This window comes from Plecotus auritus, assembly GCF_963455305.1.
Source record: "Plecotus auritus genome assembly, chromosome: 9".
Taxonomy (NCBI): Eukaryota; Metazoa; Chordata; class Mammalia; order Chiroptera; family Vespertilionidae; genus Plecotus; species Plecotus auritus.
The window spans coordinates 117163586-117180933 of record NC_137783.1 but is presented as its reverse complement, the minus strand read 5'-3'; the positions used below and the strand labels follow the sequence as shown (position 1 = coordinate 117180933).

Genomic DNA, 17348 nt, shown 5'->3' with positions numbered 1-17348 from the left:
TTAATACAGTTCCTCATGTTGTGGTGACCCCCAAACATAAAATTACTTTCGTTGCTACTTCATAACTGTAATTTTGCTACTGTTATGAATCGTAATATAAATATCTATGTTTTCCGATGGTCTTAGGCGACCCTGCTAGCGGTTCTCAACCTGTGGGTTGCGACCGACAAGTTGAGAACCACTGCTGTGAGCCTAAGACCATCGGAAAACACAGATATTTACATTACGATTCATTAACAGTAGCAAAATTACAGTTATGAAGTACAATCCATACAAGAAAATACTATACAACTTAAAAAAATAAAACCAACCTACAGAATCAAGCAATACAGTTCTAAAACAAAAACAAAATACATATTATGAAGCCAATCTCCCTGGGTACAATGGGATTTTCTCATATGTAATGAAGTTCAATGACAGGCAAATCTAATCTATAGCTAACAGAAGTCAGAATAATGGTAACCTGAAGGAGGAAAGGTATTGAGAAGAGTCTAAAGGAAACAGAAATCTCTCTCTCTCTCTCTCTCACACACACACACACACACACACACACACACACACACACACACATCTTTGTCTTTCTTTTCATTTTATTTTTTATTTTAATACTAGAGTCCTGGTGCACGAATTCATGCACGGGTGGGGGCCGGCTGAGGAGAAGGGCCGTGGGCCGCCCCGGTCCCCTGGTCGAACTTCGGGTCAAACTCCCTGCCTTTTTTTTTTTTTTTTTTAAATATAGTTTATTAATTTTTTACAGAGAGGAAGGAAGAGGGATAGAGAGTTAGAAACATCAATCAGCTGCCTCCTGCACACTCCCCACTGGGGATGTGCCCGCAACCAAGGTACATGCTCTTGACCGGAATCGAACCTGGGACCCTTCAGTCCTCAGGCTGACGCTCTATCCACTGAGCCAAACAGGTTAGGGCAGGTCAAACTCCCTGTTAAACTCCTGGTCGAGGGGACAATTTGCATATTAGCCTTTTATTATATAGGAATATGTGTGTGTGTATCCTATCTAATAAAGAGGGAATATGCAAATTGACCATCACGCTATGACAAAGATGACAGCACCCATAGCCACAAGATCCTGGTGCCCAGTCCCCTCAGCCCTGCTGGAGTCCCCCAGTCCTTTCAGACCAGCCGGGAGGAGGGTCGGCAGGTGCACAGGGCGGCGGGACCGCCCTCAGCCCCCCAGCCGCCCAGGGCCACCCGAGGCTCAGGTAACCAGGGCCAGCCGAGGCTTGTACTGCTGGCAGTGGCAGCAGCAGAGGTGTGATGGGGTGTTGCCTTCCCCTGATTGCCGGGTCACCTCCCGCCCCTTAGGGACTCCCCCTCCAGTGCATGAATTTTCATGCACCGGACCGTGTGTGCGTGCGTGCGTGTGTGCGTGCGTGCGTGTGTGTGTGTGTGTGTCTTGATCTGGATGGTGGTTATCTAGGTAAAAATTGATAGAGGTGAATATATTTTTGAGCTTTGTATTACATGTAAATTATCCCTCAATTAAAAAAAATTCAACAGAATTGCCTTTGCCTGAACATTTACAGCAGTATTATTCATAATAGCCCCAAAATGGAAACAACCCACATGTTCATCAACTGATGAATAAGTAAACAAAATATGGCATACATTTGTATAGAATGGAGCATCATTTGGCAGTAAAAAGAATGAGATGCTGATACATGAAACAACATGTATGAACCTTAAAACCATTATGCTATATGAAGAAAGCCAGTCACAAAAGACATATCATCTGATTTCATTTATATGAAATGTAGAGAAAAGACAAATCTATATAGACAGAAAATAGCCAAAAACAGGAGGTATAGGGGAAAACAGTTTTGAAGTTTGTGGTGATGACTGCATAACTCTGAATATATTAAAACCCACTAAATTGGATATTTTATGTGGCTGAACTCAATAAAATTATTTTTTAAAACTAAACTATGAAAATGATTTAATAATTTAATTACTTTGTTTTTGTCACTTTGCCTTCAAAATACAGGATAGCCCTAACCGGTTTGGCTCAGTGGATAGAGCATCAGCCTGCGGACTGAAAGGTCCCAGGTTCGATTCCGGTCAAGGGCATGTACCTTGGTTGCGGGCACATCCCCAGTGGGGGGTGTGCAGGAGGCAGCTGATAAATGTTTCTCTCTCATTGATGTTTCTAACTCTCTATTCCTCTTCCTTCCTCTCTGTAAAAAATCAATAAAATATATTAAAAACAACAACAACAACAAAATACAGGATAAATCTAAAAGGTGAAACTGACAAAAAGTATTTCTTTCAGACAACTGAGCTTAGATAGACTAAGGTTAAGAAAGAAAGGATTATTTCAGTAATCGAGAATGGCACAAGTTAGCAAAGTCAACCTGGGACATCTACTTACCTGTCATATACTCATTTCCATGCTGTTGAAATCCCTAATGCAGGAAGTCTTGTAATTCTCCCAAGAAGGTAACAAATGTACTTAATGTAATACTGAATATCAGACACCAGATTTCTAAGAAAATTGAGACATAGAGTAGATAGCAACTGTCTGGGGCTGGGATAGGAGATTAAGTGTAAACTGGAAGAAGTAATTATTGGGGTAATGAAAATGTTCCAAAACTGGATTGTGGTTAATAGTTGTAAGTCTACTAAAATCACTGATTTTCAACACTTAAAACAGGTGAATTTTATAGAATGTAAATTATACCTCAATTAAGCTTAAAAAATAAAAAGACCAAGAAAAAAAAAATAAAAAAATAAAAAGACCATTATAAAACACAAATCAAATAAATCATACATTAAATGTTCAAATTTAGAAAAAATCATTTTTCGAGTCATTGGATGATCAACAACTTTCTGGCATTATTGGGTATAGCGAACTATAACATATTTAAAAGAATTTCTATCACATATTAACTATTATTATATTTATTATCATATATTAAAGATCTTTATATTTTTATGGTAATTTAAAAAATAAGTAAAATATCACTAGCATCAATATCACAAAAAAACTCTTTAAAATTTGAATAATTATGGTATTATTCTCAACTGCTTGGCAAACTTTGATATAGTCCTCAGAAAATGCTCCAATAAATATATTGTGTCAATGTATAAATGTAACTTCTGAGTGCTGGCACTAATTACAGATCCCAGAACTATAGAAACAAATCGGCCATTAAACATCATTAAATAGAGCTAAAACTACCAATACTCAAGCTTAAAAGCTACTAATCATAACACAAAAACCTTTCTAGACAATTTCTCATCTTGTCAGTATTTATTATCAGCCCAGATAATTCAACATTCACCCTCAATTCATCTAATCAAAATTCTTCAAGGGTTCCAACTCCATCTTTTTTTTAAGTATTTTATTTTATTTTTAATATAGTTTATTGATTTTTTACAGAAAGGAAAGAAAGGGAGAGGGATAGTTAGAAACATCGATGAGAGAAACATGGATGAGCTGCCTCCTGCACACCTGCTACGAGGGATGTGCCTGCAACCAAGGTACATGCCCTTGACCGGAATCGAACCTGGGACCCTTCAGTCCATAGGCCGACGCTTTATCCACTGAACCAAACCGGTTAGGGCCAACTCCATCTCTTTTAACAACACTCCATTTACTAGTACTTAAGTGCAAGACACCACAGAGATAAAAGATCACTATAAGGTAGGTTGGGAAATAAATTCTAATTGGACTACCAGGTAAAATTTTGAGTTAGACCCTAAAGGACTTAAACCCACAGAAACAGGCAGAAGGATTTTTAAAAGGAAAGATGTATGGGTTGTGTTAAAGAGATTATTAGGAGGAGGAAAGAGAATAGTGAAAGGCAAAAATGAATAGCCAAATTATACCCACATCAAGATCTAGTAAGTGTGAACTTTTTTTGCAAAAATTTTACATGATCAGATTTATGCTATAGGAAGATAAGGTCTTAAAGCAGTATAAAGGATGTAATTCTAAGATAGGTGACTATAAAACATTACAGGTAGGAAACTATTGTTACAACAGGGCATAATCGGCCTGAAAAACTACTCCACAGGCAGCTTTCCCTGCTCCCCCTCCTCAAATAAAGTCTAACTTGACAAAAGAAAAAAATACATAGAAAAATACATCTATCCACATAATCACTCCCCTGACCCTGCAACCCTTTTAACCTACAATCTTTTCCCTACTCCCTTGCTAGCATTCTACTCAGGGTTACTTGCTTTTTCCAAGTTTACAGTATTTTAAAAGCTTTCTCCCTCAAAAGTCATTTTACTTTAACCTCTCTCAGTTTGAAATGTCAACAACCCTTTCCTCCCCCTAATAGCCTTTTACTTATTACTAAAGTAATTCATGTTTACTGGCAGAAAATTTATGAAATTCATTTAAGAAAAAAGGAAACTAAATTGCCCACAACCAACCTTCTTACTTAAAATTCCTTTTATTGGCTTTCTTCTACTTTTATGCACAATTGTCCAGTCTCCTTTTTCTTATGTTTCTCAAAGTCCCCAAAATGGGCATGGCCCAAAGTGTAGCCCTTTAGTCCACCCCACATCTCTGGATCATACTTCCTTTCTCTTAATTCACCTGCAGAAAAAATTTTGATTTTCCACTGATGCTTTCTCGCCTAAACTTCAATCCCACATTTCTAACTACTTACCAGACATTTTCTCCTGGATGATTACCAGCACATCAAACCAGATTTAAAAATTAAATCATGTTCTCTCCAATATTAGTTTCCCTTCTAGACCCACATTTTCCAATGCACACCTAATGTCGCTATCTTTTAAAAAAATATTTTAATTGAATTTTAAAGAGAGGAAGGGAGAGAAACATCGATGTGATATTACAACATGGATCAGCCTCCTGCACGCCCCCTACTGAGGATTGAGCCCAAAACCCAGGCATGTGCCCTGGCCAGAATTCAACTGGCAGCAGAACAATCTCTCTGTGCACGGGACAATGCCCAACTGACTGAGCCACACTGGCCAGGACTGTCTCTCTTTTAATGCTTACTCTTGAAGCGATTACTTTTCATTATTTCTCTCCATGGAATGCAATCAAACAGGCCTTCAATTAGCTACTATACTTTAACACCCAAGTATAAGAGAGAGAGTGGCTTTAATGTATAAGAGAGAGGGGCTTTAAGGGTACTGTGACATCAGAATTTACATAAAATAAATACAACCAGATAATTTCAAGAGTGTGGGAATTTCTAACCTTTCTCTTTTACTAAAGAATTTGATAAAGGCAAATACTTTATCTTGCCTAGATGAAATATGAGACACAGTGAGGTTAAATCATCATAGTGGTAAATCAAGACTAAAGCTCTTTACTGTGTCCTCCTGTCTTTCATTAAATAGTGACACTTAAATGCTTTCCAACTAAAGAGTTTTTAAAAACTTTTACATTATATTACTTAGTGACCAAAAGAAAATCCCACTTTAAATCAAACTTATCATTAATGTCCCACTGACAGGAACAAACAGTAAGTAAAATTATGTATATAACAATATATCTGAAAAATAAAATTGTTTTCTTACAAATATTAATATAGTGCTTTCTTCTTTTAGAACTTTAATGTGCTGTGTCATTGAATAACTTCCAGGCCAACAGCCAAAGTATCCAGGGACATTTTCTCTCCCAAATTCAAAACAATATCTACTTAGCAACATTCTTCTTGTTGTTGTCTAAATCTTCACCCAACGTGCCCTAACCAGTTTGGCTCAGTGGATAGAGCGTAGGCCTGCAGACTGAAGGGTCCCAGGTTCGATGCCGGTCAAGGGCATGTACCTTGGTTGCCCTGGATATGTGTCCTGACCAGGCATCAAACCTGCCACCTTTTGGTGTACAGGAGGATGCTCCAACCCACTGAGCCACCTGGCCAGGGTCTTAGCAATATTCTTAATTAAAGAATGTTACCTGCTCAGACTACATACTGTCTTCAAAATTATATACACTTTTTCAGACCTAAAATTCTCATTAAACAATGCATATATCCTTTAATAAAATCAAGTTAAGCATTTATAAATAAAATATATAACTTACAGTAATAATAGTCACCATCTGTGAAGATCCCAAAAGTGACTCAGGGTAGTTTATAAATTTAATAATAAACATAAAATACCAAGAAACTAATCAAAGCTAAGCCGCTTACTTTTTCACATAAAGAATGTGAGAAAGAAGCATTTCTGCCTACATAACCATTTTTTTTTTTATCATACTAAGCTTAGAAATAGAGGGTTTAAAAGGTTCCTAGGTAAGCCTTCTAATTCCACTTAGGGCATTTTTCTTGGCTGCAAGTATGAGAGAATATTGATGCTAAGATCATATCCGCCTTAACCAAAGTCAAATTTAATATCTTCCTCATCTAAAACTTACAGATAGCTCTATTATAACCTGACCACATATGAGGGCTGTGTTCACTATAGAGCTCCAAAAAGGCAGGAATCATTAATTTCTTTATATCTACAACTTAGCTCAGTGCTTAGTACAGAGACATTGCTATTAAATGAACCAGACTAGAAATTGTCATTCAAAATAAATATTTCAAAATATTGTTTCCTAACATTACACTTAAAACTTCAGTTCAGCCCAGCTGTTGTGGCTCAGTGTTGAGAGTTGCCTTATGAACCAGGAGGTCACAGTTCGATTCCCAGTCAAGGAATATGCCCAGGTTGTGGGCTCAATCCCCAGTGTTGGGTGTGCAGGAAGTAGCCAATCAATGATTCTCTCATTGATGTTTCTTTTCTTCTTTTAAATATATATGTATTATTTCAGAGAGGAAATGAGAAAGATAGAAACATCAATGATGAGAGAGAATCACTGACTGGCTGCCTCCTGCAGGCCCCCTACTGGGGATCAGCCCACAACCTGGGCATGTGCCCTTGACTGGAATCGAACCTGGGACCTTTCAGTCTGCAGGCCGACACTCTACCACTGAGACAAACCAGCTAGAGCATCATTGATGTTTCTATCTCTCCCTCTCCCTTCCTCTCTGAAATCAATAATATATATATATATATATATATATTTTTTTTTTAATAATATATTTTTTTAAAAACTTCAGCCCTAGCTGGTTTGGTTCAGTGGATAGAGCGTCAGCCTATTCCGGTCAAGGGCACATGCCCGGGTTGCAGGCTCAATCCCCAGTAGGGGGCGTGCAGGAGGCAGCCGATCAATGATTCTCATCATTGATTTCTCTCTCTCTCCCTCTTCCTTCAACTCTGAAACCAATAAAAATATATTTAAAAAAAAAAACAAACACTTCAGTTCAAATGTGAGCTACATGACAACCACGACTTTATGTACATTATTGGATCACCAACACCAAAGACAGTATTTGCCACATGACTGGCACTCAAATATATTTTAAATAACAGAAATAATTATTTGTTGAATGTCTACTCTCATCTAATACTTCAGGGTCTAAAAAAAATTATTTTTTTACCTAAAGATTTAATTCCTACTGGAGATAAATTTTTTAAAACCAATGAACTTTATAGTAGAAAGGACAGCAATCGCCTAGTTTAAATAAAATTAAAATAGTTCAAATAAAATTAAAATATAAGGGAGAACACATAAGATTAGATGTTTAAACAAAGACAAATTTCTAGTTTACACTAGCACAAAAGATCAGAGTGGGGGGAAAATGACATTTAAAATGAGATTCATCAGACTTATGGGAAACACTTTAGTTTTGGGTGTTAAGAACTTAACAGGAGGGATGAGCAGCATGAGTAAAGGCTTAGAAAGGCTTTCACTAAAGAAAACTGGCAGGAAGAGAGCAAAGAGTGCTGTCTATTAAAATAATCTGTCAAAAACCTTCAGAGATGTTTCATCTGTCTCATAAGTGAAGAACCAAGTTTTTCAGTGCCTGTGCGTGCGTGCGTGCGTGCGTGTGTGTACATAAAGAAGAGTCTCTGTATCACCCAGAGCAAATAGTCTCTGGAACATAATAAACAATGCTGAATGAATATCAAATGTCATATTTTAGATTACCTAAACAAAACAAGTCTTTAAAAGTTGCACTTCTAGGTATACAGAAGTCAACTAATCTCAAGGTGTAGGTTTGTGTTTTTCTGAGCGAAAGCAAAATTTTATTACAGAAAAGCTCCCTGCTACAGGGAGGGGACCCAAGCAGGTTGCCCTCAAAGTATAGAATTTAAGTGAGAAGTGACAGGTCCCTGTAACACAAATCTACTTTAAAGATTCAAAGATGAGTGCTCTTAACATTTCTGACTATTATTCAAGTTCTTATTTGCTGAATGCAAGAGAAATATTTACTGAGAGACTATAATGTATGTGCCAGGGCACTGTGCTTATAATTGTGCCAATTTTCATGTTACAGTAATGCTATCTACTTAGTGATCTCAGTGTTCAAAGAACATATACTGTGTTCTTTTGAGATTAGTACTGATGATTTTCCAATGAGATGTATTACTTAGTTAAGAGTAAAATAGGAAATAAAATGTATGGTATGTTGGATTGGTTAATCAACTGGCAGTTCAAATAATCTGGAGAACTTAGTAAATGCCAAACACTTTCTGCAATTTTTTACATGCCATCATCTCACTCAACCCACATAACACAATGGCATACATACTATAACTTCTTTCATTTCATAAAATGGGAAAATGACACTTTGAGATTAAATAGCTTTCCCAGGATCCCCCAGCTAGTACAGAATTCTTCAGGTTTTATTTTTAAAGATAAGGTGGTTTTTAATTATATTTACAATACTATTTGTACAAATGGTTTTCTCCAATCTTTGAGGCCAAGTTTGTTATAATTATAGTAGCAGCTCAAAAAAAATTTTCATAACATACTGTAGAGTAAGTCAGTGGGGAATAACTAAATATCTTTAAAAAATATCTGCCAAACAATCCTTACTGTGGCCTCTAACAGTCTAATGGCTTTCTTAACTTAATCTATATGTAATATAAAAATATATATATAAATACCTCAAAAATCCTTGCAGTAGAGGTGATTAACATACTAAAGCCTATGTTGTTATTATAATAAGTCAATAAAGCTTAACATTAACAAAGAACTGCAGTAACAAAATAAAAATTTCAGACCTCATGAAACTAAAAAATTTTATGATATATGATAAATCAGTGCTATAGAGAAAATAAACAGGCGAAGGGAGATAAGGGAGTATGGTAGTCTGGGAACTCTTTAGTGATATGGAGACAGTTGAACAGAGATAAAGAGAATTGAGAGAACAAGTCTAGGAGATAACTGAGTAATATGGGCTCCAAGCAGATGGAATCATGAAGTGCAATCTTTCTGAGGCAGGAGCACTTTTTAAAAATAACTATTTGCACTATAATACTTAGATAACATTTATAATTTTTAGTGATTACTTCACTTAGCTGAAGAGATTCATTCAAATGTCAATGATCTTTTTTTTTTTTTTAACTAAACGAACCAAATTTTGCTTTAGTTAAGACATCATGGAATGATTGGTTCATCCTATCTTAGCCCAGCAAGAAGAGCCTGCCAGAAATAAAATATGACTTCCTCATTTTTACTAGTCAAGCTTCTTCAAGATTTATCTGGAATGTATTTCCCAAATCAAAGTTCTGCCACAGAAAATTAAAAAAGTATTCAAATGAAATCACTTCATTAAAATGAAGATTGGAGATGAGAATATTCTGAGAGAAGTTATCTTAGGAAAATTCTAAAAAATCTAGGAGTAATAACTGAAAGAAATTTACAAAACACAAGTAGCTAACTATCACAGAAATGCAGGCCAGATACCAAATTTTCTTTGACAGAATAGATATGCAGAATTGGCTGTTCTACAGTATTCCAAAACCCTAACAGCAATTTAGCAGTTAAATTAAAAAAAAAAAAAAAAGCTTTGAATACTGTTTTATTTATTTTCTAAAAACTAGCTGTGAAATACTTAACCCAGGTCTCTATTACAAGATGTTAGTACATAGAACTAGACATTCAATACCTGTTTGAGGTATAAATAAATTTCAAATTTGCAGGAAGTAGTCTTTATCCAATTTTCTACAAGGGAACCAATTTTTTCTCCAAATAATACTTTTTAAAATAATTAGCCCTAGCCCATTTGGCTCAGTGTATAGAGTGTCGGCCTGCGGAATCAAGGGTCCCGGGTTTGATTCTGGTCAAGGGCACATGCCCGGGTTGGGGGCTCAGTCCCCAGAAGGGAGCATGCAGGAGGCAGCCAATCAATGATTCCCTCTGATCATTGATGTTTCTATTTTCCTCTCTGAAATCAATAAAAATATATTTAAAAAAATAAAAATTAAATTAATAATTACATGCAAGTATGTTAAGATAATGTTATTAGAGCAAGGCCATGGTAGATATAACTATGACAACTTTTAGAGTGTGTAGGCTTATAAATACATTGTTCATCTTAACCTATCACAAAACAAATCAAAATAAAGTGATCCAGCCCCTGCAGTATGGCTCAGTGGTTGCCTATGAACCAGGAGGTCATGTTTGATTCCTGGTCAGGGCACATGCCTAGGTTGCAGGCTCCATCCCTAGTAGGGAGTGTGCAGGAGGCAGCTGATCAATGATTTGTATCATTGATGTTTCTAACTCTCTCCATCTCCCTTCCTCTCTGAAATCAGTAAAAATATATTAATAAAATAAAGTGATCCATAATTCCACCTATAGTTTACTAATGGTCCAAATTGGGAATTTGTTTCAGCTCATTATTTTGTACCCAAAAGAAATCTAAGTATTCCAAGGTTACTTTAAGCCTAAGAATTAGGGTATCACTCTCAGTATGACCTAATGATGGTCTCACTTGTAAAATAATTTGTTTGACCTCGCCTGCTGGCTCAGTTGGTTGCAGCATCCTCCCTTCTTCACTTCCTAATAATCAATAAAAAAAACATGTCCTCGGGTGAGGATTAAAAAAAAAAATTAATTAAAAAAAACAATTTTAGACTTAATTTGTCTAACTCTGTGGGTGCTCTTCTTAAAATAGAAGTCCCTTAAGGGCAGGGATCTCTAAAACAGCATTGTACACTGAAGATGTTCAATTAGAAATACTCCTGAAGCTTCTATTAAGTCAATGTTCATATTTTTTAAGAGTTCCATTCCGATCAGGGCACATACCTAGGTTACGGATTTGATCCCTAGTTCGGTGAGTACGAAAGGCAATCTCTCATGTTTCTTTCTCTCTCTCTCTCTCCCACTTCCTCTCTAAAATCAATAAACATATATCCTCTAGTGAGGATAAATATATACATACATACACACACATATAAAATATATGAAATTTAAAAACAAAGAATGAAACTAAAGATAGAACAATAAAATATCCATCTAAGTCTGTTTTCCAAGGAGTGGTCCTCAAAAAGTATGGGGGAAAAGAACACCATCCTCTGCGAGTTGACAGGGAGTTTGGCAAGTTTCAAGCACTCTCACTTGTGGCCTAATTTTATGAATGGAAAAAACTCTGCATCAAAAGGCGCGACTTGTCCAAGGTCAGTCAAGAAGTTAGTGTTGCAGCTCTACCTAGAAGAGTGCACTTCACCTGACACTTTCCACTACATCGTCCTGCCTCCTCTGCCGCCAGAGGTAGAGTGAATCAGTCTCCCGCACTATCCTCAATCTGCTAAAGAGACGGGTGAAAGCTTTCGGTAGCAGGTCAACCTAGGGGAGAAAGTTGTGCAGGTCACCGATCAGCCCAGTGAAGTGACATGCTGACAGGCTCAGCTCCCAAAGGAACAGTTCTGCATTCCCAGGAGCCCCTCCAAACCTGGCGCCAGCGTGACTGCTCCCGGAAACGTCTGAAAAACCTCCCAGTGAGTTTCGCCCCCTCCTGGGCGTGAGGAACGACCGGGGAATGAGCAGAGGACGGCCGGCCACCCGACCCAGCCATGTGTCCAGCCCGTCACGCCCGCCTTCGCCCCAGCCGGTTCCTCGTGCCTCGACCGCAGCCAGAGGCCCAGCTCGGGACCCGACGCAAAGGCTGTCTGGGCCGCCGCCACCACCGCAGCAGCCCGAGGCGTCCCGGCGTGGCACTCGCCGTCTGGTCCCCGCCCCACCTCTCAAGCTGAGCCTCTAAGCGACGCTGTCCGCGTCCCTAGCCAGGCCCGGAGGGATCGGCCTGCCAGTCCGCCCGACCGCCCGCTGCCGCCAGCCCGGCGTCCTTACTTCATTAAGCTGGCGCTCCGCGGCCTCACGTAGGGCAGGATCCATGGTGCCCCGCAGGGCCTCGATAATGGTGTTGGGGTCCATCGCAGCGCGGACTTGCTAAAACCCCAAGGCTCGGGTGCTTCTGAGCCAGGAACAGCACCGCTCACTGCGCACATGGACCCGCCGCGCTCCGCAGCGGCAACCGGCGCGAAAGGAAAGAGAAGCGCCAAAGCCCCGGATAGAACCTCTTCGCCTCGGCGTGGAGGCGGGAGATGTTCCGGAGATTTCCTGTCAGCAGGCCGCGGAGCACCTTGGGATGTGTAGTCCGCATGTGCAGTCCGCAACCCACGTGGTCCCGAGCTGTCCCTCATACAAATCAAAAAGGAAAAATGTTCAGACTGCACAGAAAGAAATTTAAAACAATCAATTAAAAATATTTCACATTATAGTATACTTATGGTGACTATAAGATGTATCTGACACAATAAGTGATGAAGTCCATTGTTAGTAGCTGTGTAATTGAAGGAAAGCTTTTCAAAAAGCATTTTGAGACAGTGTTTCTATATGCCATAAAAATGTTTATACCCAAGTAAAAAAAAATATTTGACCCAAGTAATCCCATTTATGAGACTTTCCTAAGAAATAACACAAAAGATTAAATGAGCCTTACATGTGAGAGGTATTTACCACATTGTATATTTATTATAATCACCAAATACTAAAATTATGGCTTTTTATTGAGCATCCAAATTTTGTCAGGAACGTTATATAAATAACATCTAAGTTCAGAACAAAAGCATAATCCCTATTAAAACCCACCTTCTTTAAAACAGTTAAACGGTTTAGAAAGGTTAAATAACTTGCCCAAGTTCACTTAGATATTAAGAGGTTCACCTAGGATTTCAAAACTAGGACATTTCTGTTTTCAAAGTTTTCATTCCATTGAATTACTCTGCCTCCCCAGATAAATGTAGGCCTGGCCTATGTGGCTCAGTGTTTGAGTGTCGACCTATGAACCAGGAGGTCATGTCCAGGAGGTCACTGTTGGATTCCAGGTCAGGGCACATGCCCAGGTTGTGGGCTCGATCCCCAGTGTGGGGTGTTCAGGAGGCAGCTGATCAATGATTTTCTCTCATTTATGTTTCTATCTCTCTCCTTCTCCCTTCCTCCCTGAAATCAATAAAAAATAATATAAAAAATAAAATACATAGAACTTTTTTTAAAAAGAGAGAAATGTCAGACAATAAAGGAACCCTACTTTGCTATTTCCATCCATTTTGGCCTCCCTAAATTCTCTAAACTCTGTCTCCTTGACTCAGTGAGACCACAGTGCTTTTTATGGGAATCCCTTCTTGTCGTATGGTCCAGATAGTGCCTTCAGACACAAAACTGAGGAAACTATTTGGCTTACTTTACTTGTTTTCTTTCTCTCAGGGACCACAATTCTAATCTGCTTCTTATTTGAAATCTGAAAACAGTTGTTTCACATATTAAGTTCTACTTGTTTACAACATGGGTGTTCACTGTTACTCTACCATGGGTGGAAGCAAAAGATACTCTGAAATTTTTAAGTACTACGCACAGGTGGATACTCTTTTTATCAACTAAAGTATTCAGGGTAGCCATGAGGATCAAAAAAGAAATCACATATCAGAATTATTCTTTTAACTCACAACAGAAAAGTTTCCTTTTATCTGCCCACTCATAATGTGGAGGAGATATGCTACTTACTTTGTCCTTTAATATGTCAGATATATAATAGTTTTTTAATATGCAGAGTCAGTGCAACAGAATCTGAAAGGAATAAAAAGTCAGAATATATATGAGGTAGCTTTAGGCCACAATACCCCCAAAACTCTAACCTGAGATCTGTCTGATTACCCCATTTCCCAGGAAGGAGGTATGTGGATATTTGGTAGTCTTTATTTTTCTAGGAGGGCAATCTAATTGAGAGCTCACTTAGAAACACATAGATCCCCAATACGCAGGGGTCCTCAAACTTTTTAAACAGGGGCCAGTTCACTGTCCCTCAGACCATTGGAGGGCCTGACTATAGTTTTAAAAAAAAACTATGAACAAATTCCTATGCGCACTGCGGGCCCAGGACGAGTCCGCTGCTAAGCAGGACAGGCAGCGGCACCCGGCGGGCCGGATAAATGTCCTCGGTGGGCCACATGTGGCCCGTGGGCCGTAGTTTGAGGACCCCTGCTAGTAGAAGGAGCATTAGCCTCAAATTCAAACAGATGTGGACTGAATCTTGACTCCATAACTTCCTAGCCTTGACATGACTGAGGGCCTCCATTTTCTCTTCTATATAATAGGAATAACAGCAATTCTATGATGAGGTTTAAGTAAAGTCATATACAATATATCAAGCAAACCCTGCATATATAGTGCCCAGAGTACAGTTAACTCAATAAATGATCATTTGAACAGACACTTCACCGAAGAAGATGCACAGATGGCAAATTGTGGTCCCTTATATAGCAAATAAGCATATGAAAAAAATGCTCCACATCATATGTCCTTAGGGGATTACAAATTTACACAAATAAATGAGATACCATTATGAATGGCTAAAACCCAAAACACTGATACCAAATGTTCACAAAAATGTGGAGCAACAGAAACTCTCACTCACTGCTGGTGACAATGCAAAACGGTACAGCTATTTTGGAAGTCAGTTTGGCAATTTCTTACAAAACTAAACAATTCTTACCATATGATCCAGCAATTGCGCTCTTTGGTATTTATTTACCCAAATTATTTAAAAACTAATGTCCATACTAAAATCTATACATGGATGTTGCTGCAGCTTTATTCATAATTGACAAAACATGGAAGCAACCAATATGCTTTCAATAGCTAAATGTATAAACAAACCATGGTACATCCATACTATGGAATGTTACTCAGCAATAAAAATAAATGAGCCTTGGCTGGTGTTTCTAAGTGGTTAGAGTGTGAGCCCACATACTGAAAGGTCTCAGGTTTGATTCCTGGTCAAGGGCATATACCTGGATTGAAGATTTGATCTCCTGGCCCCCGTCAGAGCAAGTGCAGGAGGCAACCAAGCAATTTGTCTCTCTCAGATCGATGTTTCTCTCTTGTTTGCTCACTCTCTCTCTTCCCTCTCTCCTTTCCTCTCTCTCCAGAAATCAATGAAAAATATCCTCAGTTGAGGATTAACAACAACAACAAAAGAAATGAGCTATCAAACCACAAAAACCTGGGAACCTTAAGTGCATATTACTAAGTGAAAAGGGCCATTATGAAAAGAACACAGAATTTTTAGGTGATAAAACTATTCCACAGGATACTGTAATAAGGGCTATATGTTATTATACTTTTATCAAAACCCATATAATGTACAACACAAAGAGTAATCTGTAATGTAGACTATGGACTTCAGTTAATAATATAGCATTATTGCCCTAGCCCAGTGGTCGGCAAACTGCGGTTCGCGAGCCACATGCAGCTCTTTGGCCCCTTGAGTGTGGCTCTTCCACAAAATACCACTGCCTGGGCGAGTCTATTTTGAAGAAGTGGCGTTAGAAGAAGTTTAAGTTTAAAAAATTTGGGTCTCAAAAGAAATTTCAATCGTTGTACTGTTGATATTTGGCTCTGTTGACTAATGAGTTTGCCGACCACTGCCCTAGCCGGTTTGGCTCAGTGATAGAGCATTGGCCTGCAAACTGAAGGGTCCTGGGTTCAGTTCCAGTTAAGGGCACATACCTCAGTTGCAGGCTCAATCCCCAGCCCTGGTCGGGGCGCATGCAGGAGGCAACCAATCAATTTGTTTCTCTCACCTCACATTGATGTCTCTCTCTCTCTCTCTCTCTCTCTCTCTCTCTCTCTCTCTCTCTCCCCCGCCCCTTCCCTTCCACCCTCTCTAAAAATCAATGGAAAAATATTCTTGGGTGAGGATTAACAAAAAATAATAATATATCATTACTGGCTCATCAATGATAACAAATTTACCACACTAATGCAAGATGTTAATAATAGCGAAAACTGTGTGGCGAGGGAAGGGCTATATGGAAATTCTATATACTTTCTGCTCAGTTTAAAATTTTTATTGATTGATTGATTTTAGAAACAGGAAGGCAGAGAGAGAGAAAGATGGATAAAGATGGATTTATGGATTCATTGGTTGATTCTTGGCCTATTAGGACCATGCTCTAACCAGCTGATTAATGTTTCTCTCTCACATTGATGTTTCTCTCTCTCCCCCTTCCTCTCTTTCTAAAAAATAAATAAAAAACATATCCTCAGGTGAGGATTAAAAAATAAAATAAAGTCAATTAAAAATCAACAGTGGCAAAATGATAATATTATTTAGTGGAGAACAAATTAGCAGTTATCAAGGGTTAGAGATGGTAGTGGAGAAGGGGGTAAAGAAGTGGTGTGATTATAAAAGGGTAGCAAAAGAGAGATGTGGGGATGGAATAGCTCTGTATCTTAAATGCAGTGGCAGTTACACAAATCTACACATTTGATAATAAGACATAGAACTATACACACATGTTATACCAATGTCAATTTCTTGATTTTTACATTGTGCTAATATAAGATATAATAAGGAAACTGAGTGAAGAGTACACATGACTTTTCTGTACTGTTTGCAACTTCCTGTGAATCTATAATTGCATAATAATGAAGTTTTTAAAAAATACATATTGTAATAAAGAGGAGTCTCAGTTAAAAATGTTAATGTCTTGTAATATCCTGGGTGGGATCCTAGAAGAGAAAAAGGATGTTAGGGGAAAACAGGACATATGAATAAAGTAGAGACTTTAGTTAATAATAATGTATCAGTAGTGGTTCAATTATGAAAAATGCACCATACTAATGTAAGATGTTAAACAGGGAAAACTAGATTTGGGATATAAGGAAACACTGCATTACCTTTGCAATAAATTTGAAATTTAAAGCTATTCTAAAACAAAAAAGTTTATCTATATATATAAAAGCCCAGTGACTGAATGGAGGAATGACCAGAATGACCGGTTGAACAGTTGCTATGATGCGAACTGATCACCAAGGGGCAGACACTCAATGCAGGAGCTGCCCCTGGTGGTCAGTATGCTCCCACAGTGGGAGCGCAGCTCCGTTGACCAGGATGAGTGGCACTCCCACAGCTGTTGATCCCTGCAGGCCACGCACCCCCACCAGTGCACGAATCCATGCACTGGGCCTCTAGTTTAAAAATAAATAACCCTAGCCCGGTAGCTCA

At 38.4% G+C, this 17348-nt stretch overlaps 1 protein-coding gene across 1 annotated transcript in view; it reads right to left on the bottom strand.

Annotated features, from left to right (window-relative positions):
* IPO7 (importin 7) overlaps nt 1-12371 on the bottom strand; it is a 58657-nt gene extending 46286 nt beyond the window's left edge. The window contains exon 1 of the mRNA XM_080641018.1: nt 12131-12371. Within this exon, the coding sequence (XP_080497144.1) occupies nt 12131-12214 (84 nt within the window). The 5' untranslated portion in view covers nt 12215-12371. The remainder of the gene's footprint in view (nt 1-12130) is intronic.
* Between the last annotated feature and the right edge of the window lie 4977 nt (nt 12372-17348).